The 26,310-nt window shown below is 37.6% G+C and overlaps 1 protein-coding gene across 5 annotated transcripts; it reads right to left on the reverse strand.

Moving 5' to 3' along the window:
- Positions 1–3,283: 3,283 nt before the first annotated feature.
- On the reverse strand, positions 3,284–23,314 carry LOC5572036 (forkhead box protein P1-B). Of its 5 annotated transcripts, none has more exons than XM_021838798.1 (6): positions 23,272–23,302; positions 22,279–23,113; positions 22,143–22,219; positions 21,981–22,082; positions 21,151–21,485; positions 3,640–3,882 (listed from the first exon to the last, which is right to left on the reverse strand). In XM_021838798.1, the coding sequence occupies exons 2-6, from the start codon at positions 22,712–22,714 to the stop codon at positions 3,786–3,788; spliced, it is 1,047 nt and encodes a 348-aa protein (XP_021694490.1). In that variant the 5' UTR covers positions 22,715–23,113; positions 23,272–23,302; the 3' UTR covers positions 3,640–3,785. The 5 variants fall into 5 exon arrangements, with proteins under 5 accessions (XP_021694493.1, XP_021694490.1, XP_021694491.1 ...); XM_021838799.1 differs by having other exon boundaries at positions 23,264–23,302; XM_021838800.1 differs by having other exon boundaries at positions 22,291–23,314.
- Positions 23,315–26,310: the final 2,996 nt, after the last annotated feature.

Here is a 26,310-nt window from a genome sequence, read left to right on the forward strand (position 1 = left end):
CATGCAAGTTTGCCAGCTTGTAAGGTAAAATATTGGCTTAATTTGCCACAGAATTCAAACTTTATATGTATAACAATACTTATCATCAAAGCTTGTATTACTTTCGATACGGAAAAGTTATTTTTTGATGGTTTAGATAATTGTTGTATTTTGCCATATAGAAGAAACGAAGAATTTTGTATGGAGACTGCAAGCATGTTGAAAAAATCGGTTTAATCGAAATTTAATCGCGCAATTTCAATCAATTTATGTCTGAAATGAAAGTTCAAATTCTATTTTGCATATTTGGTGGATTATATTACAAAAAAGTATGATAAATTGTACTTTAAATTTCATGTAAACATTAATAAAACCAGTGTTTTATACAACTTTGGTGACCTGTAGCTAAAAATTGTGACGTGCTGGAACATTTCTGAGAATAGCACCAGATTCAGCAACCCCAAATCTACTAGAGACACATAATTTGATCCTTGAGACACGCAAAAATGTCATTTTTGTTACGCTGTGTAATTCATGAATTAGAGTTTATGTCGACACTCACAGTGACGAAACATTCATAATTTGTTGAAAAATCATATTTACGTCCTACCGTTGTATCGATTAAATGTGCAGTCATACATATTTTATAGATAAGAAATAGTAGCATGGAACGAGCTCACCAATTGATCCGTCATCCTTGACTGAGCAGCAACAATCCACATTCAGCTCTCGTTTGCTCGGCTATATAAAAGCACTCAGAGAAAATAGGCGCACGACCCGAGAGGGAAAACAACTGACGACTGCTCGGGCTTTCTTGACGCACTGCCAAGGAGCAATCGTCAAGGTCGAAGATCAAACAGAACTAACCGATCGCGGAACTTTTTCACTTCACTCGACCGACGCGCGACATGTTTGATCCTGCCCTCGTCACCCGCTCCCGCAGAAGCAAGCGTCAAGGTCGGAAGATCAAACAGAACTCGGAAGCTCACGAGACTGATAAGAGCGACGATGAAGGGTGTATAAATTGTGTGAAGGTTTCTGGCGAACATTCCAGTTCGTTCGGTTCCCGCCGGGGACTATGACAAGGTGATGGACTTTCGTGCCTGTTGTTCAATATTGCGCTAGAAGGTGTTATGCGGACAGCCAGGCTCAACAGCCGGGGTACGATTTTTACGAGATCCAGTCAATTTGTTTGCTTCGCGGATGATATGGACATTGTCGGCCGAACATTTGAAAAGGTGGCAGACCTGTACACCCGCCTGAAACGCGAGGCAGCAGAAGTTGGACTGGTGGTGAATGCGTCCAAGACAAAGTACATGCTAGCTGGTAGGGCCGAGCGCAACAGGGCTAGCCTAGATAGCTAGATAGCAGTGTTACGATAGACGGGAATACTTTCGAGGCAGTCGACGAGCTCGTCTACCTTGGATCCTTGCTGAAGGCTGATAATAACGTTAGCCGTGAAATACGGAGGTGCATCATCAGTGGAAGTCGGGCCTACTATGGCCTCCACAAGAAGCTGCGGTCAAAAAAGATTCACGCCCTCACCAATTGTACCAAGTACAAAACGCTCATAAGACGCCGTCCGCAAATGACGTAACGTTCTAGGGGGTTGGGGGTAAACTAAAGCGTTACGGTTCATACAAAAATTTGTAATTTTTCATTCGAAAAGCGTTACGGACGGGAGGAGGGTAGTCCTCTACGGGCTCTGTTTAGATGTTATCTAAATAAATGAATGTTGACTTTATGGTGGATTCTTGAGCCTCAATTGATTGAAAAATAAATTATGGCGCAAGATTTGAAATTGGCAGCGAAGCCAAAACAAAATCAATTTTTGATACAACTAATACTCTTAAGAAATTTGATGCCTTATCTTTAATATTGAATGTTTGTCAAAAAATTCAGTAGCCCTCTCTGGCAACGCCCATGCCAATGCCCAACGCTAAAACACATGGCGAGGGATCGTCCTCTAGGTGGAGAAGGATGAAGGTGAAGCTCAGTCAACAAGTGAACTGTGGTCGTCGCTAGGAGTTAAAAACTTTTTTCCACTCAAATAGTGTTTCCCACCAGCCAGCCAACTGCGATGGACTTTTGGCACCAGGACAGGAGGCAGCAGAGAGCAATCAGATAAAGTGATTCTGCACGTTAAGGGAGTGCGATTTGGTCCCGAAAAATAATAAAGAGTAGGGAAGGGGTAAAAGGGCGTGAAAGGGCATCGATTAGCTTCGGTTCAGCTTGACTGGAGGGTATTTGGATGGCGAAAATCGATTTGCGGGTCGGTGTCTCCGTTTAATGTAGGGATGAGTCGCAGAAAAGGAACCGTTGCGCGTTACATATTTAGGATAAGTTAGGTTATGTTAATTGGAAACATTTTTTCTCTCTTATAACTCACCTGTAAAAATTCTAAACTGATACGGCAAATGAAAAATGATATTTTGTTAACAAAATGGTAATAAAAGCCTAATAAAGTTTTGCCAAATTAGAACGATAGTGAGCAAAACACCTAGATGAAGAAATGTCAAATAAAATTATTCATAATTTTATGAAAAATCGGTGAAAATTTTCTATTACTATGATACATTTAGATAAAGATTTTTTATCTAATAAGCAGGTAAATTCATTTCACCTGTAAAAATTCTGAACTGCTACAGCGATTGAAATTTTTCAAACACAGAATGCTAAGTTATATATCTATATGAATGTAATGTTTAAATGATACTACTAAAAAGATAAAAAATACTAAACTCTATTTGATATCCACTTGAACTGCTCTTAAAATTTGTATTTAAGTATAGATTTCCGGACATTATGAACGATACACATCGCATCACATCCTCCTGTTGATAAATTTACACTTAAGCCTGTTAAAAGCATAGGGACGTCCAGTGAATGAACGATGAATAGAACCGTGGCAAGGATGAGGAAAATTGGATTTCCTCTGGCAACGCAACGAAAGGAAAATGGAATGATTTTGCATTTTCGGGACTGGTTTCCTTGCACAGCTTCGGGAAGAAGCATCTTCTTCCATTGATCAGTAGTAGTGGTAGTAGCATCTAGCATCAGCACCAGTCGTCGTGGCGCTCGCTCAGTGGTCAATTTGAATATTGATGAGTGCGGGACGGTTCGGAATTGCGAGCTATTTGAACGAGGATTAAATTTCTGGCACGTTTCCTTCTCAGGGAACGATCATTTTCAAGGTGTTCGAGTAAATGGGTTTGGTTTTAGCGGTTTTCTTCGCTTTAAAGGGTGCGGTTTTATTGAATCAAAGAGGATGTTCTCTACTCGACTATTTAAAAGATGGGTGACATATCGAGTTATGACTGTTTATTTCAAGCAATTTTTTGAACCTGAAAGGAAAAATGTTGTTTACGTTGACCACTAACCTGTGAAAGAACAATTTGAATGTGAAACCTGTTAAATGCGAGAAATCGAATAACAATATGCACCATGACGCTCATTTTGAAATATAACCATTGTAACCAACGTCCCCTTCTAAAAAATTTCTTCATAACCCATTCTAGTCAGCCCAAATAAAAAACCATCAGTCAAAGCAATCAATTACCGTCTGCCGACGAACTCTTTCTTCGGCGATCGCAACAGGCTGCCAGCGCCGCCACTCGAACCGACAACGTCGTCATAGCAAAGCGCACCTGGGCCCATCAAAGGAGGCGGCGTACTTCCCGATCTTGCCGGCATCTGTGGCCCCTCAGGATTACCGCCGTCCGCTGCGCCGGGATTCCCCGTGGCCGAATCCAGGGCCATCGTGATGTCGTACTTGCGAGGCCTGCCCCGCGACAGGTGCCGTCGCTTCAGGAACTCGTTGTCGTCCACCATCCAGAACGAGCCGAAGTCGTCCTCGTACCGGACGAAGCATTTGTGCAGCGACAAATTCGTCCGGATAGCGTTCTGAAAGAGGGGCATTACGGGGGTTGCTAGAGGGGGAGACTCTGATTTGCTAGATTGGAGCCAGAATTTAATAGCAATGATATACATTATATGCACTGAAGCTCAATGCAAAATCGTCGGAAAATTGATAGTGTCCAAATGAGTTGATTCAAAATCGGAATTCAGAAACAAAGTAAAAGTTTAGACTTGCCCCTCTTGATATCAGATTTCATGAATTTAGTTTTCATTAGAAATAACAAGTATGATAGTTTTTATCAAATGTGTCCAGAGCTGATATCTATATAAATAAAAGTGGAATGGTGTTTGTATGTCACGAAATGGCTTACGAACGGGTCAACGGATTTGAATTATTCTTTCTCAGTTTTGTTCGTCAAGGGTTCCGACGTGTTTGTGTGCATAAAAATCCCAGGATATTCACCGGGAAAGTTCAAAAAACGAGCGCGAATGAAACAGCCATTTTATATGGGACGATCAAAAGCGTTTTTCAACAGCCTACTTGATGGCAAGACGAAGTTTGCCGGGACCACTAGTAATATAATAAAGGCAGAGGCGAATAACACTAGTTAAATCCTCTATAATAAATAATAACAATAATAATAATAATAACATGAAAAAGGCTAACTTGAAGTAAAGTGTCATACTTGTGATTTCCAGTGAAAACTAGATGTATGGTTTTGATATCCAGAGAGCCTATTTTACGCTAAATAAGCTTTGATTTGAACGTAGTATACGTTCAGCCTGAAGCTGATGTCACGTAATATAAACTGTCTTGATACCAGAAACCATGCATCTAGTTTCGCTAGATATAAGAGTTATGACGGTTGATATCAAGATAGCTCATATTACGTAATTTCAGTGCAAGTCTGAAGTGTTTGACACGAAATAGCAATCAGCAATTAGTTTGCAAATAAGTTAATATAAGATAATAAGATAATACTTCTCGAATGAAACCTTTCACGCATAATTTAGGATGACGCCCTCAAACCCATGGGTAATTACGTGTGTGACACTTCGTTTCCAAATATACAAATAGATTTAAACTTTATTAACCAACGCTATGGTGAAACGAATAACATTCTCTATCAACGGATTGGATGTTTTCATTTGCTCAGGAACAACGTACTACACACGCGTTACCAATGGCTTTCAGAGCGTTATCATTAGTTAAGCGAGAAAAATCGATAATAAATCTTCGAGCTGTTTAGTAGAATACCTATGAGTAGATGAAAAAACCGAATTTAGTACTATAACATTTAATTCCACTAGAGTTTGTATCCAAACTCTAGTGGAATTAAACGGTATAGTACTAAATTCGGAGAAAAATCGTTTAAACTTCAAATTATAAATTCGATTTAGGGTAGCATCCAAGATTTTGAAATTTAAGCTCATTTGGATGAAAACTGAGTCTGGATAACCTCTTGAAAATTTGTATTCGAATTACTATGGAGAAACCAAGTAATTTATTCAATCGGTCATAGTTTTTTTTTTACCATGCATTCTTAGTTCAATAGATTTATCAGCAAAAACTTGGACGGAGACCGTTTTCAAATCGAATGTTTGGGTTATAAGTTATTGCTTGTCTTAGTAATATTCTGCTATGGTAATTTAGCTGCAAATCACTGAATATGTGCAGTGACACATATCAGCCAAGATTTGTGTATGCTATATTTATCCATATGCATATGCATTAGTTTACATTCAGAAGATAATTAAGCATAGCTGAAGATTATTTTTTGCAATAACTAAGCACCGAACGTCCGATGCGAGCTGTTTCCGACAAAGTTGTTGCTGGTAACAGTATGTGGAAGTTTTAAACGATACATGATAAAAGAGCGATGACCGGTTGAATTCTATTGCTGATACAAACTTTTAAGTGCTTGAACATTCTCATTTTATCTTAATGGTACAAAACCTTTGAAAGATTTTTAGAATATGACGAAGAATAAAAAATGTAAATCAAAATAGGCTTTCATAACGTCTCAAATATGTGCAAGTCTACACGATATGACCTAGACAAATGAGAACGTGTGATCGACCACCCCGTATTTTGCTGAAATTTTGATTGCACATTCCTTTGAGTTCTATAGTGCAAAATTTAAGCTTTATGTCAATAGAGTTTCTGGTTTTGCCAAATGTTTAACATTTCTTGCTTTTTCTTACATGCTTCAATATATTTTTTTCAAAATAAGCCTTTTCCAGAAATATAAAGGGAAACATAAATTGTTATATTGCTTTTTTCTCAGAATTAGTATTGAAGGATTTTTCAAACCTTCAATCACATTATGCAAAGTTATACATTCTCGTTCACGCCAGCAAAATCGAGTGGGTAATGGATTCGAACGAATGGAATTCGATCGAAATTTGGATACGTAAACAAAAATATGGGTGATAAGCTGTACAGGCCATGAGCTTAGTTCTTCAATAGCAAATTCATTTAAGCCATTACATTTATTGGGCATTTCTAGTCCTAAGCTCCCATAATACCAGGATTATTCGAGTCAATAGAAAAAAATAAGCAAAAAATGTCATTAAATTCCCGTTTTGTTGAAGAAACATGCAAAACTGCAATATTTATTGACTTGCGATAGTTTCATGAGGCTCTTAAACAAAACCTCGAATTCAATTTCCCCGAATTCCTTTACCAACAACAACCCATTAACCCCTGTGAGATATAGAATCCATTGCGTTGAAGTATGGCAATAGAATTGATCACACTCAGCAGTCGGTTTCCTGTGTGAAGAGCAACTGTCACTTGCACACTTGCATTAATTCTGCACTTGTGAACTGGCACTTGCATGGGTAGGTTGTGCGTGCATCGCGTGGAGGGTGATTCCTTTTCTATCAATAATCGAAACTCCACATTGGCGATCCTACCAGTTTTCTGCTAATTTACAGAAAGATACCTGGTATTTCTATATGTTTCTAATAGGAGGAATCACCCTTCAGCGTTGCAAGAGTGAAGATAGTGAAAATAGAAGAAAAATAGAAGAACAGAATGTAATTTCCGGTTCTCCTTATGAGATTTGTTTTCTGCTTGTGCGAAAAAAAGTGTGACATAAATGCGCAATAAAAAGTTCCTGAAGTGACCGAAAGTTTACGGTAGTGTGCGAAGTGGATAAAATGGATAAAATTAAGATCAATCTTGTTGTTTTGCCTTGAGCATATGTCAGATCGAAAAACTTACAGCGTGTTGTTTACCGTGGAGAAAGGAAAGTCCCAGCTATGTCCGCTGCCGAAAAGCTTACACCGCGTTGTTTACCATGGGGAAAATGATCCTCGGCAATGTTCGCTGCCGAAATGTTCCAGCGTGTTGTTTGCCGTGGGAAAGATGGTTCCCGGCAATGTCCGCTGCCGGGAAGTTTACAGCGTGTTGTTTGTCATGGGGAAACATGGTCCCTGGCAATGTCCGCTGCTGGAAGGTTCCAGCGTGTTGCTTGCTTTTGGGAAAGGTGATCCCCGGCAATGTCCGCTGCCGGAATGTTCCAGCGTGTTGTTTGCCATTAGGGGAGATGATCCCCGGCAATGTCCGCTGCCGGAAAGTTTACAGCGTGTTGTTTTCTTGTGGGGAAAAATGGTCCCTGGCAATGTCCGCTGCCGGAGGGTTCCTGCGTGTTGTTTGCCATGGGGAAAGGTGATCCCCGGCAATGTCCGCTGCCGGAATGTTCCAGCGTGTTGATTAGCTTTGGGAAAGATGATCCCCGGCAATGTGCACGCTGTGTTCGAAGTGTCACTAAGCTCTATAGAGACGGCACTGTCCGCTGTCAAAGTTGGTTTTGATAACTTTGTAACGTTTCTTCGGACAAATTTGAAATAAGAAGTTTGGAGCATATTGTAGTCGCTAGAATAAACCCGAGAATGTCTGCTGGCGATTCAGCAAAAATTCAAGAATGTTTTGCTTCGTTCCTGGAAAACTTAGTTACATCTGCTGATGAAATATGATTTTCATATTCCTTTATTTTGCTCCGCTCAAACGCCAAATTGAATAGTTAAGCTTGGTGTTTGCAAAGAAGCAACGTCCAGACAATATGTATTAATCGAGACTTTTATTTGGCATTCGAGGTATGAATTGAAATCCTGAAAAAAAAATCACTCATGTACTAGCGTTAATTTGTCTATAAGAAAAGAAAATTTGATAACAATGATCTTGCGCCAATCCTCTAAATGGTATGTAAGACTAGCCGAGATATGGTATAATTGGTATATGGATTGATGAGATGATTGGTGGGTTAAAAAAGAACTAGAATTTAAACAAAGTTTAAAGATTTGATGAACAAAATAACTGAATTTTTCTTCACAAAGTGTGAAAATTCACTATTTCTTTTTTTCGAAATTTAAATGCAATTTCTTTGGAGCAGAGGGAGAATGTGTGATATAGAATCCATTGCGTTGAAGTATGGCAATAGAATTGATCACAGCAGTCGGTTTCCTGTGTGAAGAGCAACTGTCACTTGCACACTTGCATACATTCTGCACTTGTGAACTGGCACTTGCCTGGGTAAGTTGTGCGTGCATCGCGTGGAGGGTGATTCCATTTCTATCAATAATCGAAACTCCACAACCCCGAATGACCATGATTCAGAGAATGTTCTCGGTAAGAATGGGTTTCAGCTTCTCAGGTTAGGCGCTAGCATCGGCAATCCCTTTATCATTTGCCTTCATATAACTTTTTTACTATAGTCATTATCATTCGTAAGAATATAACCTTCTTTTGAAAATTTGAATTATGCAGTCAACTTTCCATAGCTCTATATAGAAGGGACCATCTAAAAAAATTTTCAGGATTCTGGAGTAGAATTCAAAGAAAAATTGTTTGATGAAACTCTTGGAAAAAAAAATCCTACATTAGCAGCTGTAGAACTTATAAGATGGTACTCCTGAATGCATCGTATATTTCTCTATCCTTCTCTATACATTCTGTCTAATAGGCTGCCGTTTTTAGACGGCAAGGTTGCCAAATGAGGGGCGGCGTCGCCAACAAAGAGAAAATCCTTAAGAAGCTCAACATTGAGCCCGATAGAATTTTTGGAGAAGTTTATACCTTTAGAGTCATTCCTGAAAGAATAACTTAAGTAATTCAAGAAGAATCGTTCAAAAATCCTGATAGTATTTTTGATAAATTATTACTTAAAAGTTAAAGACATCCTCGGTGAAATTCTTCAAAGATTTTCGGAAAAATTGCTGAAAGAATTCTGGAATTTCTCTAAGATTTTTTGCATGAAGCAATTCTCGCGCTACAGGCGTATCTGCATTGATCGATTTCTCTTCGTCGATTTTCTCTTAAGGTTAGTACATAAAAATCAACCCGTTTTCGTCACATTTTGCGATGCCACATGAAGAAGGATGATGAGTGCTTTCTACTGAATCGAAAAAAGCAGTTTAAAATAGTCATCCGGCCCAGTAATCAGACAAAGAGAAAATCGATGAAGAGAAATCGATCACTGCAGTTACGCTCTTATGATCAGTGCTGGGAATGGTAATAGTAGTAGGCTTGAATTTTCGCGAAAATCACGTGGCTCTCCCAGTACAGTAGTTCAAAAACGTGAATCTCATCAAGTAGCCTATGTTGGGTGCACGAATTGTCAAAATCATGAGTGTCATTGAAGGCTCTAAATGCGGAACATTTTTCTACAGTAATTCTGGGTTACCCTTAGCAACGGGTGTTTTGCTATTTTCAAGGCTTTTTGCCTACAGCAGCGATGGGCGTGAGTTTCACTGGCTACTGTAGAGTGAATTTCAAGATTTTTCCACACCCAGCTTATGGTACTGAACATGAGAATTGATGAGTCATCCTGATATGCTACACTTCAAAATTATCATTAGCTTATTAAATTGTTGTTCTATGTCCCTAGTTCTATAAAGAATTCTTGAAAAAATGTTAAGTAAAATTGTACAGAAAACTCTTGGAAAATCTAGGAGAAAAATAACTAGAATTCCTGGAAAAAAATCCAGATGATTTCTTTGAAGATTTCTCAAGGTTATCTCTGGCGATTCACAGTTTCAATTTCATCACAGTTTTCTGAAAAAAAAATTCAAGACAGAAATCATTGAAGGGAAAGGGAGCCTCCAGGTGATTTCGTTATGCGTACATATTGGTTGTCTGAGTTGAAAATATATTATGATTACTTGTTTTTAATTATGAATCGTGGTTTACGGCTAACCGGCCGAGTGGAAGTTTAACAACTACCGAAAAGCTAAACATTACATATAATTTGCAATTGGATTAGATGGACAAATTGATGAGAAGATTTGCGAAAAAGTTACACGTCATCTCAGTGAGAATCGAACTCACGACTCCCTGATCTCTAGTTAGGGCGCGTTACCCCTACGCCATGAGAGGACGCAGAATGAACGCAGAAGTTAACCTGAATTCGATTTCAGCTCAATAATCACGTGGTGCTTTTTCGCAAAGTGCACCTCTTTCGGAAGAATTAGATGCCCATATAGAAACCTCAGCCAGCACAGTTGTTAGCTAGTGTAGTGTGCTATTTCAATACCTAAAAAATAATGCGCTCTCGGGCTAGGCATTGGATATAATAGAAAGCGTTGTGTTAGGATTTCCATCAGGATGATACAAGCTACGGCTTTGAGCGTTTTTCGTCAGATTTTGACTCCTTGTGCATTTTTTGATTACATTAAACTTTTGAATGCAAATAATATCCTCAACTTTCTATTACAGTAGGTGAAGTGTAGCTTAACAGGCGAGTTAACTAAATTTCTTGACAAGGTAACGGATTTGTTGTTAATTCAAACAAGTCAAAACATTTGGTTGACGGCTGAAGAACCCCGAAATCAACTTTAAAAAACTTCAAGAGAGATACTTTCAACGTATCATCCAGTAAATGTTGAAAAATTACTGGAGGCATCTCATAAAAATTCATTCAAGGAATTTCAGTAAGTTCTAGGTAAAAAATCATGTAAGTATTCCATCAGAGGTATTGATGGAATATATTTGAGCTTTTTCAAGAAAATAAGCAAAGACTGGAATTTTCTAAAGATTTCACACAGAATTCCACTTAAGAGTTTCTTGAGGAATCGTGCCCGGAATATATCAAGGAATTGATTGACAGTATCCCTGCCGAGGTGCTTTTTTAGGAATCAATGTAACATTTTTCAAGAATATGTATCCTAATTTATATAAGGATATCTCAGGCTATTTCACTGCATTAATGTTTCATTGGAGTCGATTCCTGAGGATTTTATCAGAAAAGTTTTACGGAAATTCATGCTAGAAGACATCCAAACGCCACAAAACTCAACACAAAACTCTTCGAATAATACCAGAAAAGAAGCTTCTCCAAAAATTACTGGATCAGTTATAAAAAAGAGAAAAACTTTTAATCAAAACTTCAATAAATCAAAACAAAATAAATTTCTAAAGCCCCATTAAAAAATTTCTTAAGGATACTTTTTAGGGTTCTGCAGTAGACTTTCAAGAAAAAATGTGAGATGAAACTCTTGGTACAACTTTTGGTGTAATCGTGAAAAACCTTTAGAGAAATTCCTTCATTAGCAGCTGTAGAACTTTTTAGATGGTTCTCTTGACTGCATCCGAATAGGAACAACTTTTAAAATAAGAAAACCCTTAATAAACTCAACAGCGAGTCAGAAAGAATTTCTGCTGAAATTGCTCAGAAAACTTGAAAAACCCAGGGGAAAAATTAATATATTTTTCAAGGTTATCTCTGGCGAGCCACAGTTTTCATTTCATTACAGTTTTCTGCAGAAATTTTCCAAGACAGAAGTCATTGAAGGGATTCCAATTTACGGAGTTGTTCAAGGCTTAAGCTCAAAAAATTGAATTGGTAAAATATCTTGTTCAAATTTGCATGGTAAACACCATTATGAGTCTGTATGAATTTGTATAAAATCATATTTCTGAAAATATTTCGATTGATATTCACTTTTCGACATTAAATTCAACATATATCGAACGTTTAAGGAATTATAAAAAGTATATTTTGAACAAAACCGAATAAATTACTAAGAGTTAATAGGGCTTTGCATACCTCTAGGAGTTTTACATTAAATGGAAATTTCTAACTTCAATTTGTAAAAATGATTTCTGCTAAGAGATTTGACACCGGATTTATGTTCTACTATAACTGGGGTGTCAAGCTGTTTTGCTTAACTGATTAACATAAATTACGTTTCGTTTAGTATGTTTTGAGTCCGCTACTATCAAAGTTACCCGCATTATCAACGATACCTAGTTTTGTGATACCGTAAAACGGAGTAACTTTGAATGTTTTTTCGAAGAAAACTTGAATATTTATACATGCTATTTCAAAGAATTATAATTTATATTTTTAAAACAAGTATCCTAGCTATTGATTGCAGTTGAGCTGAGCTTGAGCTTGATTGGCCGCCCGTGGATGCACTCCAGTATCGCCTGATCAGCTGCACTTACACAAGGAACCAACCGAATGACTGCTTGGGACTAACAGACATCCTCAGTGTATAAATGCTGGTGATCTTCTATTTTTAGGCAACAATGGCACCTGCCACGTCAGAATGCAGACCAATGAGGGGAAGGGGGAGGAATTGATGATGCATTGAACTGACTCCCACGTAGACCGTATATTCCACTGCATCCACGTCAGTTCATGCGGGAGTGTTTTGGATTGGGGGAAAGGCATGGCAGAGAGGTTTGCTTTTGTGGTTAGCAGACTGCCTATGTATCAGGCGTAGGAAAGGCGAGCGCGTGGAAGTAGGAAGCGTTAGGGAAACGATTTCTTGTCCGTCTCTGGTTCTAGCGTTTGCTATGAACGAATAGTTTGAGTGTGATATATTTAGAATGGAAGATAGAAGCAAGTGAGAGATATACAACTACAAAGTACGAGGAAAGGGACGGGCCTGGGATTGAACCCATGACCTTCTGCATATGAAGCAGAAGCGGTAGCCATCAGACCACCAACCCCGTCTCACCTAGCTATTGATTGCAGTTGAAATATTGCCAAAAGCTTTATTTTGAATGGATATATAATTGTTCATACAATCTAATGTCGGTTTTCTATTTTGGAATTACTTTGATAATGGTGTATAAATCGAACAAAATTGATTGAACTCTGTAACGTTTAACGTTATATGAAAATTTCTGACTTAGATCACAAAAATGGTCCCAGTTTGTGAAAATGCTTTTCGTTAAAAGATTTGAGACCATATTAAAGTTCTATGATAAATAGACTGTCAAAGATAAGTTACCAGCTATTCAAAACTAAATCAAATATTGATCGTCGAACAGATTGTACGTAAGCGTTTCGAAAATTCTAAAATCGTATCAAGTTTTAAGAGTCGTATATAAAGACCCAAATGTTCACGATTTAAATGAAAACAGCTCTTACATGAAGTGTCATACTAACATTCTTAAGTTTTGCATTCGTTTTGCTTAACCGATTAACAGAAATTATGATATTTCGTTTAGTATGTGGTGGGTAACGCACTATCAAAGTAACCCGCAGTATCAAAGATACCCCGTTTCACGGTACTTATAGCTCTACTGAAAAGAATATTGGCAGAATGCTTGATAGTAATGGAGATTTCTTTGTGGCTTCTCAACGAAATCACTTGAATGATTTCAAGCTAAATTTTCGAAGGGAAGGGCTTTTTTTATTGCGAATTCCTTAAATTCTTAAAGAGTTATACCATGGAGCTACAATCTTTGAAAACTTAAAACAAAATTGGATCCCTTGTATAGAACCTGTAAATTTTGATATTTTTTTTTTTCACTTAGCGAGGGGGAGCAACGGCGCTCCCCTGCTCCCCTTTAGCTACGCCCATGCTGATTGCCCTTTTCAGAAGATAAATGATTAAGTACTGTTATGAAATTAAGCTGTGAAAAGAATTATGTCCTCTCGTGAGTTGGTAAAATCAAATAATGGTTTCCAAACACATGGTTGTGGAGACTTGGGGTAATTGGTCATTCGCAGTGATGGGTCGAAAATCGTCGAAATTTTTCGATTTCAAACGGAATTTTGCGAAATACCGAACTTATATCGTGTCAAAAATCAGTTTCAAATCACCCATAAGACGGTCTAAGCTGAAAATCTATACAATGTTGAGTCTTCATACATTTGATGCTAATATGAAAAAAGGTCTATAGCCGTCTAAATGCCAATCCCTCTTACCAAAAATAGTACATATACTAATGCCAATTAACAACTTCCAACTCGCTGTGATACCTACGAGAGGATCTGGAGGTCTCAGAAGCTAACAAAATTAGATGTTCATTTCATGTTCCTTTCCAATTCCAACTGGTCAGATAGCTTGATTGAAAAAAAATGGATTGATTGGATGAAAAAGGCTTTACTGAGTATTAGTATGACCATGACCAAAACTAATATGAAGAAAAATTAAATCAAAAAAAAAATACCTTCAATTAATGTATACAGAATTGACCTGGTTTCATAGACTGTCTCTAATCAATTCTACATTTTTCAACAGTAATTTCAAACTCGTTAAGCACCGTTTACTCCTTTACGAGAATAGGCAAATATAATGCGCCACCGTCATAGAGGTCGCTGGGGAAGAACGAGTGAATTGTCACTGAAAATGTTTGTTTACGTCCATTGTTTTTATAATTTTCAAAAGTTTCTAAGTTTTCCCAATTATTTTTATTCTTTAACACTTCAGTGGTCATATATCTATTTTAAAATTATTTGTCGTAATGAACATGGAAAGACCATTTTCTTATAGCATCAAATGAGTGGCGCTGAGTTTTCTTCTAATGCGGGAAACAATTCAATAAAATATTCAATCAAAAATCTTTAAAAATTTTCAGTGTTGATGCTAAATAGATTTCTGTGAGAGTTCTGATTAATAATTCGTAAAATAATCCTACATGAATCTGAGAGAAGTGAGACTAGAATCATGTTTTTTTTTCCGATCAGGTATGAATTCCGCACAATCCAGGATGCCTGGTCACTTTATTTTAAATTAATGCGCTCTTCTCAATAACACCTTTCTTGAGCCTTTTTCTGCTCAGCAATAAAACAAATCAATCACAGAAAATCAGGCGTACCATTTAGAGCAAATTGTGATCAAAATTATAATCACGGGGGCATATACGCCCATTAGTCGATGCGACAACTGCGGTGTGGATTAACCACCTAACAAAGTTGAAGATAACAAAAAAAAAACTCTTTAATTTTTGAAATCTGTGTCGATATTTATCATTTACTACTAGGTTTTAAGATACTCCGAAATTCCTCGGGGACCGACATTTATATATAAATCTCCATTTTGTTTCTAATAAATTTAAAAAAAAATATGGGCAAAACAATGTCAGGTTTTAAGGAGTTTGAGTTTTCTAAAAAAAAAAACAAAATTACACGATGTTTCTGAAGATCTTTCAGATACAGCTAGATAAAACACAAATACATAAATGCCTATTATTCGAAAGCTGTTTCACCAATTTGATTCAGATTTTGACAACAGACTCTCATCAAACTAATGACTTGAAAAGCGAGTGCCCAAACATAAGAAAAAGTCTGTAAACAAAGATATTTACTTGGGTTATGGCTACGTGTCGGTCGCCAAGGACTTTTAGAATATCTTCTGAACAAGATGACCAATGTTCAAAACTGGCAGGGGTCCTTAAAATAGAAGTTTTTTATGAGAAATTCAGAGAAAAGGAGCGAAAATATCTTAAAACAACAAGGTATGGCAGTTTAAATGTTTTTGTGTGGTAAAACATTGATGATGCCTGCTTAGGGGTCAATATTTGTATCCCAGTACCAACATTTGCGGTAATTTCTGTTTATTTTTAATTGTCAGGACCTCGTGTACATTCAAAGTTTGCCAAATGTTTGCCTTACAATGAATAATCTACTGTATAGTAATTATCTTTTCAACATAAAGTGTAAAAATGATCATAAACTTGTCACAAGAACTATTATAATCGGTGTTTGGATTTTGATCCGAATAAGGCGATCGAATAGGGACCTTCCTTAGCCGAGCGGTTAGAGTCCGCGGCTACAAAGCAAAGCCATGCTGAAGGTGTCTGGGTTCGATTCCCGGTCGGTCCAAGATCTTTTCGTAATGTAAATTTCCTTGACTTCCCTGGGCATAGAGTATCATCGTACCTGCCACACGATATAGGAATGCGAAAATGGCAAGTTTGGCAAAGAAAGCTCTCAGTTAATAACTGTGGGAGTGCTCATATTAACACTAAGCTGAGAAGCAGGCTCTGTCTCAGTGAGGACGTTATGCCAAGAAGAAGAAGAAAAAGCCGATCGAACCACATTCGGAGAGTGTAACAGTTCGTGAACCATAACAGTTCGTGGCACATCGCCTTCGGAGAGCCCTATTAATGTAAACATTTACTCTCTCGTTTGGTATGTGGCACGAGAGCGTTCAAGAGCAGCAACTCTCACAGATTGCAACAGTATTGAGCCATTCGGGTGATTATGTTTTGTATAAAATTGGTAATAACTTTCAAATTTTCTGGTAATGCACCCATTAACAACCTAATTATAATCTATTGGACCATTGAACACCCCTTTGATTGCAAACAAAGCACAGAAAATAAAAAATATTCGCCTCTGTTTCTTGATCAGAATGAGAGTGGGTCAGCGAATGTCACAAGTGTTGACACCAGAGTTGTTAAATGTCACGAATATCACGTGACTTTGACAATTGAATATTGCTAATATCATCCTTCCCCGTGGAAAAAGTCATCGGAAAATGTTTTTCCCGGTGACTTTTTCCGAACTACTATCGGTTGGCAATATTTTCTGATGCTATATTTCACAATTTTCAAAAATTTTGACATTTAACAGCACTGTTTGACACACAGTGATCGGCGCCAAACAGTGGGTGGTGTGTATCTGTCTTGTTTTCGTTCATGGCTCGTTATCTTCCACGTACGATAAATGCCATGCGTGTTGCATAAATGCAGGCGAAGAAATGGGATAAAATTATGGCTCGTGGGTCAATGATCGTTAAATTTTCCAAGGCCTGATTATAATAAATTTTCTAAATGGTGACGGTAAAATGAACACATGATAATGAATTTCAACTTGTACAGAATAGAATAGAACCGCAACCATATCTCAATTTTCAAAAGAACAAATCTAGATAATCAAAAAGTTCTCTGTATTAAAAATATGACCGATACAATTTTCCGAATTTGTGATCTTGAAAGTTTGAGATGTAGCTTTAATTCCGTCCCGGTTATTCATTTCTTGTTCAGAATCATCGTATTATCTAAAAATTTAAGCTCATTTGAATGTAATCTGAAACTGCACAAGCCCTACAAAGTTTGTTTAGGAAAAACAGTCAATACATCAAATAATTCGTGCAATCGACTATTCTTGTTGTCCATATTCCAGAGAGGGCTAGTTTCATGCTCATACTTTTTGTTATATTTATCAGATACCAAACATAAGGTAACGGTCGTAGGATAACCAATATACTTTGGACCCACTAGGCTATTTTCCAACAAATTTCCCCGTTAAAATCCAAAGATCAACTCAATTCGCAAGTCGTTTGGAAAGATAGGACTGTTTCACAGTTTCATTTAACGTTTAAACATAGAAAATTACTTTTTTATGCCTAAGATTAATTTAATTCAATCGGTTCATCCGTAAAACTGTAACAATTCGATTTACGCAGAATTTGAAGCCTTCAGAAATTTCACAAATACAGGTCGGACTCGATTATCCGGAGTATCGATTTTTTTTTTCACTCCGGATAATCGAATCCTCCGGATAATCGAATCACTAAGAAAAAAATTGAAATCTTCGATAAAAGAACTTAAATATTATCTTTTATTGTTGTTTTATTCATATGATGCGGTGGTGTAGCCAGAAATTATTTCTAGGAACAGTAGGGGTCATTACAAGAAAAAAAAAATTTTGGCCAGCATACCCACAAAAAAAAAACACTTTTTCAAACCCCCTTTTGTTAAATACGTTCAAAACTGAAAAACCATTCATATTGTATATTGCAATACCAAATTATCTCAGATTTATGCATAACAATTGAAAAACAAGAACATCAAAAATCAAATTCCGGATAATCGAGTCTAAAATTCCGGATAATCGAATCCCGGATAATCGAGTCCCCGGATAATCGAGTCTCCGGATAATCGAGTCCGACCTGTATAACCAAATACTATTTTCAAATTTTTGGACTTCAAAGAGAAAATTCTTTCTTTTTCTGTTTTCCATTATTAATCGATAGATAAGACTATGCGCGAGCATATTAAACCAACAGAGACTTCAAATGAAAATTCCGGAGATCCAAAATATATACTTTGAGGGTCCAAAATGTATTGAGGATAAAAAAAAGGGGGCTTCATACTGAACTATTTTCGAAATATTTTGGACTACATATGACATACATATATTTTTCTTTCACAGTGAGAGCTGTTCTCTACATTTTTGCATGTTCATTGACTTGATTATCCTGTGTAAATATTTTTTTGTCCCAAATAATTAATTACACAGCGTAACTAAACCATATTCTTCGACTTATGTAGAGAAAATCTTCAAAAAACAAATACTCATTTGGTCATGTTTGAATACGACAAAAATAATGTAATTTTGAAGCACTATTTTTTATTATTTTGGACACACCAATACATTTTGGACCTTCGAAAAATATATTTTGGACCTCCGACATTTATATTTGATTGGAGACCAAATCTGAGACAGTTTTTGTTAATATGCTTGCGCATAATCTAAACAATCGATTAACAATGGAAAAAATACGTCTATTAGTCTATTAGTCTAGGAATTTAAAAAAGTTTTTGTTCGCATTTTTGTGTGTATCATTTTGTGACGGTTGCATGGATGAACCGTATTAATAAATTTAATTTCAGTCAAAATAAAGACGTTTACTTTGTACAAACTGTTAATACTAGAGTTAAACAGTCCTACCTTATAAGTTAAAATTCAGTTGGTCTATCGATTCAAATTAGGAAGTTTGTAGGAAAGTGGCCCTGGGGGTCCAAATGATATTGATTACCCCAGTTACATTTTTTTTTCTAAGCTTTAACGACTATTGCACAAGTGTTTCATATTATGATGCTAGGCTCTTTCGAAAATTGTAAATATACCATGACCCCACAGTTATGGATCAAATAGTGTGGAGTCCAACCTATAAAATTCAATAAAACGACATGGAAAACGTAAAATTGTAATTAAAAAGTACGGATTGAATCGTTTCAAATTGGAACTTCGGTTAGTAAACTGTTTTGAGTGTAATATTCACATAGGATTGCATAAAAAATAAAAATTGTATCGGTTTCTGAAAAGCATATTATGGATCAATTTTCATATTATGGATCAAATTGTGACATATTACGGATCAGTGGGCAAAATCAAGAGATTTTCAACTCAATGCATCTGAATTGCATGGTTTGGCGAAAGTTAACAATGTGTCACATATTACTGCAAAAAACAGCAGTGGTAGAGCTGGAAACAAGGGTAAAATGCCATTTTTTTGTGATACTGCATTGTTGTAACTGATACATTTACCGTTTTCGCTCCACACCAAGTTTCCACCCATTTTTGTCTGCAAAAAAATGAAATTTACAAACATTGATGTTCCATTAGTTTTATCCTTAGTGCTATTGTCTGAAAATGCTGAATCCAATGCTTAAAATGGCAGAAATCTACATTCTTTGGAAGTGATCCATAACCGTGGTAAAAAATCATTTCCTGGTTCATATTATGGATCACTAGTTAGAAGTGCTAATTTTCGGTATTTAGAATCAACAATCAAAGAAAATGTTTTCCATAGATGAATTCATACTAAATCGAAGCGAACGAGCAAGTTTTATGCTATAACATTTGAATTTTACCATCTGTGGGAGCTTATGAATGCTGACGGCACTTCTTACAGAAAACGACCATATAATGGTAGATGTGTGATACCAACTAAACATTTGTCAAAAACACCGTTATTTAGCGGTTGAATGTTGTGGTTAACATTACAAATGGTAGAAGACAAATAGTATAACATATAAAAAATATGTTTTACGGCAACGCTTATGTTTTGAGCGAGTTATCCAATGTTGAACGCCAAAGTGATCCGTCACTGTGGGTGATCCGTAACTGTGTGGGCATGGTAATTAAAAATCAATAAGGATGCATAAATATACAGGATAAAAAGTAGTTGATAAACTTATTAAAAATAACCAAGACAATTCTAATCTTCAGAGACCCATTTGCAAAGCACCCCATGAATAATATTTTTTTCTATTGAAGCTTCTGAGGCTTGTATAGTCTCGGTGTTAAGCTCGAAAAGTTTAAACTTTGGAAAAACTCTCAGAATTTTACTATGAATCGAATAAGCTGTGTGAAGAAAATATGAATGTAAATTGTCAAGTAAAAGATACCACACATATTAAATTTATGGAGGGATTATTAAAGAATATTCAAGAAAACCACTCCAAGTTAATTCAGCTGAAATAATCGTTAGAGTGGTTTGTTCAACTCTTATTCACCGAGACTAATCGAACTTCAACACTTCACTTCACTCTTGCAAAAGTGAAGTGAAGTTTAAAAGCTCAATTAGTGGTTTTCTAGAAGTAAAAGATAACCATGCAACACACGCACCGATAGATCAAGGCTTGCTGCATATCCTTCGTCAGATATGCAAGTAGTGGCCTTTCGTCACACAACATACAGTAATCAAGGCCGATGCTGTGTTGCATGGGGTGAAAATCGTAGCAAGCTTTGCATTCTTTTGCTTTTTCCCCTTCATTACACCATTTTGCAGGGTGATACAAAGCTGTGCTACTACAACATGAAAGCTAACACCACCAGCAAAGACGCGAACCATCCACCGACACGTTGTGGACGAGTTTCGAACAAATATACACGATGCGGGAAGCATCATACTCCACTTGGAAGGGGTGGTTTGCGTGAAGTTTTGCTCGAGGTTTAGCTTTTATGCTTGTCTGAAAAGAGAAAAAGTGAAAGGATAACCACTGCACTGATTAGATAGTTTCAGTTTTGAAGAAAGGTTGCTTTCAAAAGTCAACTTTTGATTTGTTAAAATTGTGTTCAACGTTCGATATTACTATTATCTTCAAAATCAAAATCTATTAGCAGTCAGTGGTTATTCCATCCAGAAGATTGTCAAAAGTAATCAAATACTTTAAAAATATACCAAAAGTGACGAACTTTTAGTCGAGTGGAGTAGTCAAAACACGCTACACAAAGTGAGAGGCAAACGAGTTCAAAAGTAGAGAAAAATCTAAGAAAGAAATCAAACCACACATTGCCGCATTGGCAACACGTGGCACCGCCTACTACGAACCGTTTGTAATAGAACCCGACCGGCGGCGGAGGATGCTTCAGTGCCAATGCCGAAGCGGCGGCAGCCGACGCCACCACAGCCGACGCCAGGGGAGGGGCAGCCTGCGGGGGGCCGACAACCCCGCCCAGGGTCAGCTGTTTCTTCTTTCCGCCACCGCCGCCCGGCTGCATCTGCTGTGGCATTCCAGACGAGTTCTGAAATTTAAACTGCATTATTCCGAGCTTCTGCGGGCGGCGCTTGCAAAACTCTGCCTCGTTTACGGTCCAAACGGCGCCCTTGATGTTCTCGACCCGCATGAAGCACTTGTGCAGCGACAGATTGTGGCGGACGGCGTTCTTCGGGGTTCGGTTCAGTTGATCCGGAAGGAAAGGCGATCGGAACGGTTACTTTGATTGCTTGGTCGGAAATGGGAGCTGTACCCGAGTCCCTCTCCCTCTCCCAGGTACGGTACCCCACTAGATCGTTGTTATAAAACAAATAGCTCCTGAAAACTAAGCACATGGCAAGATTCCTGAGATTATTCTGCACCTTTGGGTCTTGGGAGGAATCCCAAGAAATAATGATTTAATGTTTTTGAACAAGACATTTTAATAATTTAGATTTCTCGAGATGATCCAGAGGTACAGAATAACCTCAGTAATCGAGACATGTACTTCTACTTTCGATGATTATTTTTTCATTAAAAGGTCTAGCGGGACACCGAACCAGAAAATTGAGGGGACCCGAATTCAGCGGGTTATGCGAGATGTGAAATAGTCTAAGCCGCAATATAAAATTAGGTTCTCCTTCGAAAGCAAAACTGTGAGAACTTTCGATGAGTTACCAATTACCTTCCATGTCGCTGCATTTCGTCGGAAGTAGCAGAATGTATTCTGAAACCAGTTGTAAATTTCGTTCAGTGTCAGCTGTTTCTCTGGTGACTCGATTATCGACTGAAACACGTTAAATTATATTAATACTCTCGAATATTCTGATAAATTGTGAAGAAGTACCTGTCTTATCAAAGATGCGTAGGTAAACGGTGGACGAACATCGTGACTGCGATAGAACTCGCGATTCTTCTGAACATCTGTAATCGCAAACGGAGCTTTAAGTAAGCAAAACACATTCCATCAGACATCAACACACCAACACACTCACCGTCCTGCACATCGGGAAAGTGAACCTCCTTGTAACCTCCAGCATCCGTATCCTGCGGAGAACCGAAGTACTTTGCCCGAATCGACCCCTTCGCAGAACGCCCAGCTTGCTGTTGCTGCTGATGTTGTTGTTGCTGTTGCTGTTGCTGATGATGATGGTGCAACGCCTGCTGTTGTTTGTTAGTCAGCTGAAGAGCCGCTTCAACCATGGACCCATCCGTGACAGGGCCGGCCGGAGGAAAGCGCAGCCCTGCGATCAGATCGTACGGAGGCGGCGGGGGTGGAATCTGCGGAACAAAAGGACTGGCACCGGCCATCGGAATTCGCGCTGCCATCTCGTTCTTCTTGTTCAGATGCAGAATCATCGCCTGCAGACGATCGCGCTCCTTCTGCAGCTGCAGGTGCAACTGACACACCACCTCCATCTGAATGCGGGCCTGCGCAGCCGAGTAATCTCCATTGATGTGATCCGACTGAAGGTGGTTGTAGAATTCGTCGAAATCGTCGAATATCCTCTCGCAACCTGGCCAACGGCACGCGCCTCCTCCGAACAGTGGATGGACCACCGATTTTGGGGTGGTGTCTTCTGTATTAATTATAAAAAATGATATGTTAGTACAAAGAAATTTTCCTCAAAATGTGCCTAATAATCAATTATTTTTATAAAGGCTTGCATCTGAACCATTTTATAAAAGTAGTTCTCCAAAACTGCGTTTTTAAATTGACTGAAACGAGAAGAAAGCAAAAACTCGACAGAGAAAAATGGGTGCATCCATGTTGAATCAAATCGGAAGTGCATCATGGCGTGTCTGGGATGGTCCCGTCTGAAAATAAAGACACAAATTCTTAATATTCCTCGCAAAACCATTACAAAACTACGATCTTTTCACAAACGCCAACAAAATATCACTTTTCTAGCACCAATTAGCACAGAAAATCACTTTTGAAAGCCAATTTCACAATTTGATAATCACAGACAAACACAAAAATGCATCCAATCGACACGAAATCCTTGCAGCTTCTGAAAAGAATGATGATAGTGAAGAAATCTCGTCATTTCAGCGGCCACGTGCATTCTGCGCAAGTCACGCGTCTGGCTGCTATTAAACAGGAATCGCATCGCAGCAAGCGCTCTTGCATTAAGGGGTGCAGTTTGCTGACTAATGGTTGCCATGGACCGTCGTTGTGTGAGCTTTGCTGAGTTGCTGGGCGAAGCTTTCGATGCGAGAAACTGGAGAGATGGCGCCACCGGTATTGTATTGGAGGAATTTAGGATTATATTATTGATACTGAACCTTTATTGCTTTGAGTTGAAAATAATATAATCAAATGCCTTTCAAGGTATCCAATGTAATCCATCTGATACCTAATAAACAGCGAAGCAATGCTTATAGAGACATTATCGATTAACTTCGGCATGGATTATCCAAGCTTCTGAACTTGGAAAAAGTATATCTGAAAATATCATTGAGGAAAATCTCCATAACAAAAAGAACTAGGGAGACTTACGGCTTTGGCACCATTCGACTATTATCGGCAACCAAATTTCAAACGCCAAATTCACAGTATTATTCTACCAAACCACGTAATTGAAACCATTCAGATTATTCTTTGTTCTGTCCGCTTCCCACTGACGAGATTTCCGAGAATGAACAAACAATACCGCCAGAGATGTCATCGATTCAAATGAACACGCCTCAAAATGCGACTGTTTTGGAGCTGCCGAAGTGATTCACCAGCAGTTCTTATGGGAAAGTTGCCGAACAGAATGAGCCTGCCGACAATAGTCACATTGACAAGAGATGTTCGCAGCGTTGTAAAAACGTTTCCAAAAGCATTTTGACAAGTCTGTGTGAACCGATAGAGGATTGAGCAACGCATAAATGTAAACAGACAAACATGGAATTTGTCTGCTGATGTCCGAGAATATTACAAAAGAAGCGCGGTATCGGCTTAGACTGCCGAGAATACGTAAGTTCCCCTATGTAGATGCTCAAGTAGTGCATTGCTCAACAGATTTTTTTTTTGTAAAATAAAGTGGAGTAAAAGTTTGACCTTAGTGGAATAACCAACATTTTTAGAAAAACAAATAGCCGATGTAAAGAAATAAATACCACATAGTGAACCTTCACATGAACAAATTGGCTTCAATTTTGGTGAACAAACTTTTGTCGAAAAATTTACCATATTTAGTAATAACAGTTCCAAAACTGCTTGTCTTAAACGAAGTTTTTCCCCACTGGCTCGAGCTCATATCCAGTGTGGGGCAAAAGCTCGCTGGCTGAATCACAAAATTTTGATACTTTTATGACAGGCATACTATATACCAGCCTTAAACTTATGTTTGAAGGAAAATACATACTAAATTGGCATCTGAAAATTGCCCAAGCTAGGATTTTTTGTAACACACCAAAAAAAATATTTTTTTCGTGAAACTTAGTAAAAACATTACATTTCGGTGATTTTTTCGCACAATTAGGCATATTTCACGAAAACTAAAGGTTATATGTAGATAATATGCAATTTGCAATTATTTTCGTAAGATAATATTTGGGTCGAACTTTTGCTCTACTATGGGTCAATATAATCCTTATGATAGGACTAGAACGGGCCTTACATTGAATATCGAAAAAGATTTTATTTTTATTTTGTTCCAACCAACAAAAGTTCGTCCGAAAATAACAATTTGAATGCCAAAAACACAACAAACAGCTAGTGGAACTTTCGTTTTGTCAGCAACCTAACCAGCTGAACTTTTAAGAGGGTAATATTATGCAACAATAGAGCACAAAAATTAGCAGCAGACACCTTAACTACACTTGAGCACTCTTGATTTGATAATTATTATACACAAAACACTATTTTATTCTCTTAATCTTCTATTTTTCCTCACCAAAGTCACTTGTTCTTTTATCGGCAATGCAATTACTATTGTCGGCAACAAAAATGTTCACTTCGGCAATCCAAAACTGCGAAAAACTAGTTTATGTATTGGTAACATTTCGTATTTGTTGACAAATCCTGAAATTGAACGTCACTCATTATGTTCTACTTGTTGAAAGGGCCAACGCAGAAAATATACAGACTACACTGAGAACAGAATGGCAGTTATAAATAGAATAGCAAAGAGTCAAATTGAATACACAACGCCACTAAATTTATGCAGACTAAGGCACCGTCCACAAATTACGTAACGCTCTAGGGGAAGGGGGACTACACTCAAACACAAAATTTATTTTTTTCATGCAAAGACCGTTGCGGAGGGGGGAATGGTCAAAAATTGTACATTTTAACGTTATGTCATAAATGGACGCTGCCTAATTTCGTTTTCATTTATTTTATCGAATATTTTTTGTATTCAATCTCACTAAGGCAGCATTTCGGCTGTAAAAATTACCATGTCATGGTCTTGCAGCAAGTGCGAATCCAGCCTAGAAGTTGCAGCGTGACGTCATGGTCAATTGATTCATAATATTCTGCTCTGCAAGAAAAATCCACGGAACACGATTATCGGATTACTTGAATTTCAGAGTTGTGTTTGAATGGGTTACATGCATGCCCCTATTCGCTACTCACACTACTGTCTATTAGGGTGCGGCTTATTTTTCAAAACCTCTCAAAACCAAAAATTCTTGTACTCTTATGAATTCGAATCATATTAGAAGAGAAACCTCAAAGTTTGAGCCAAAAATATTAAGATTTAGAGGGGGGGCAAGCGTCTTGAAGGTAAATTTTCAAATTATCAAAAAATGGCCTTCAGTGAAGTCTAATTTTTAACCAATTTTGAAACTTTCAGCACCATTATTTTAAAAACTAGATTTATGAAAACTTTGTAGAATATCTAATTTGTGCAAAATCAAAACTAGTTTCAATAAAAAGTAGTTTACTCCAAATGTTTCCTCATTTTACTAATAAAATATTTTTGTTTGACCATAACTTCATGAATACTCAACCGGTTCCAAATCTTTTTGTATACCTAATTAATTTCATACTTTTCATTCCACATTCGATTTCTTAACGA

The sequence above is a fragment of the Aedes aegypti genome, chromosome 1 (assembly GCF_002204515.2).
Source record: "Aedes aegypti strain LVP_AGWG chromosome 1, AaegL5.0 Primary Assembly, whole genome shotgun sequence".
In the NCBI taxonomy this organism is placed as follows: domain Eukaryota; kingdom Metazoa; phylum Arthropoda; class Insecta; order Diptera; family Culicidae; genus Aedes; species Aedes aegypti.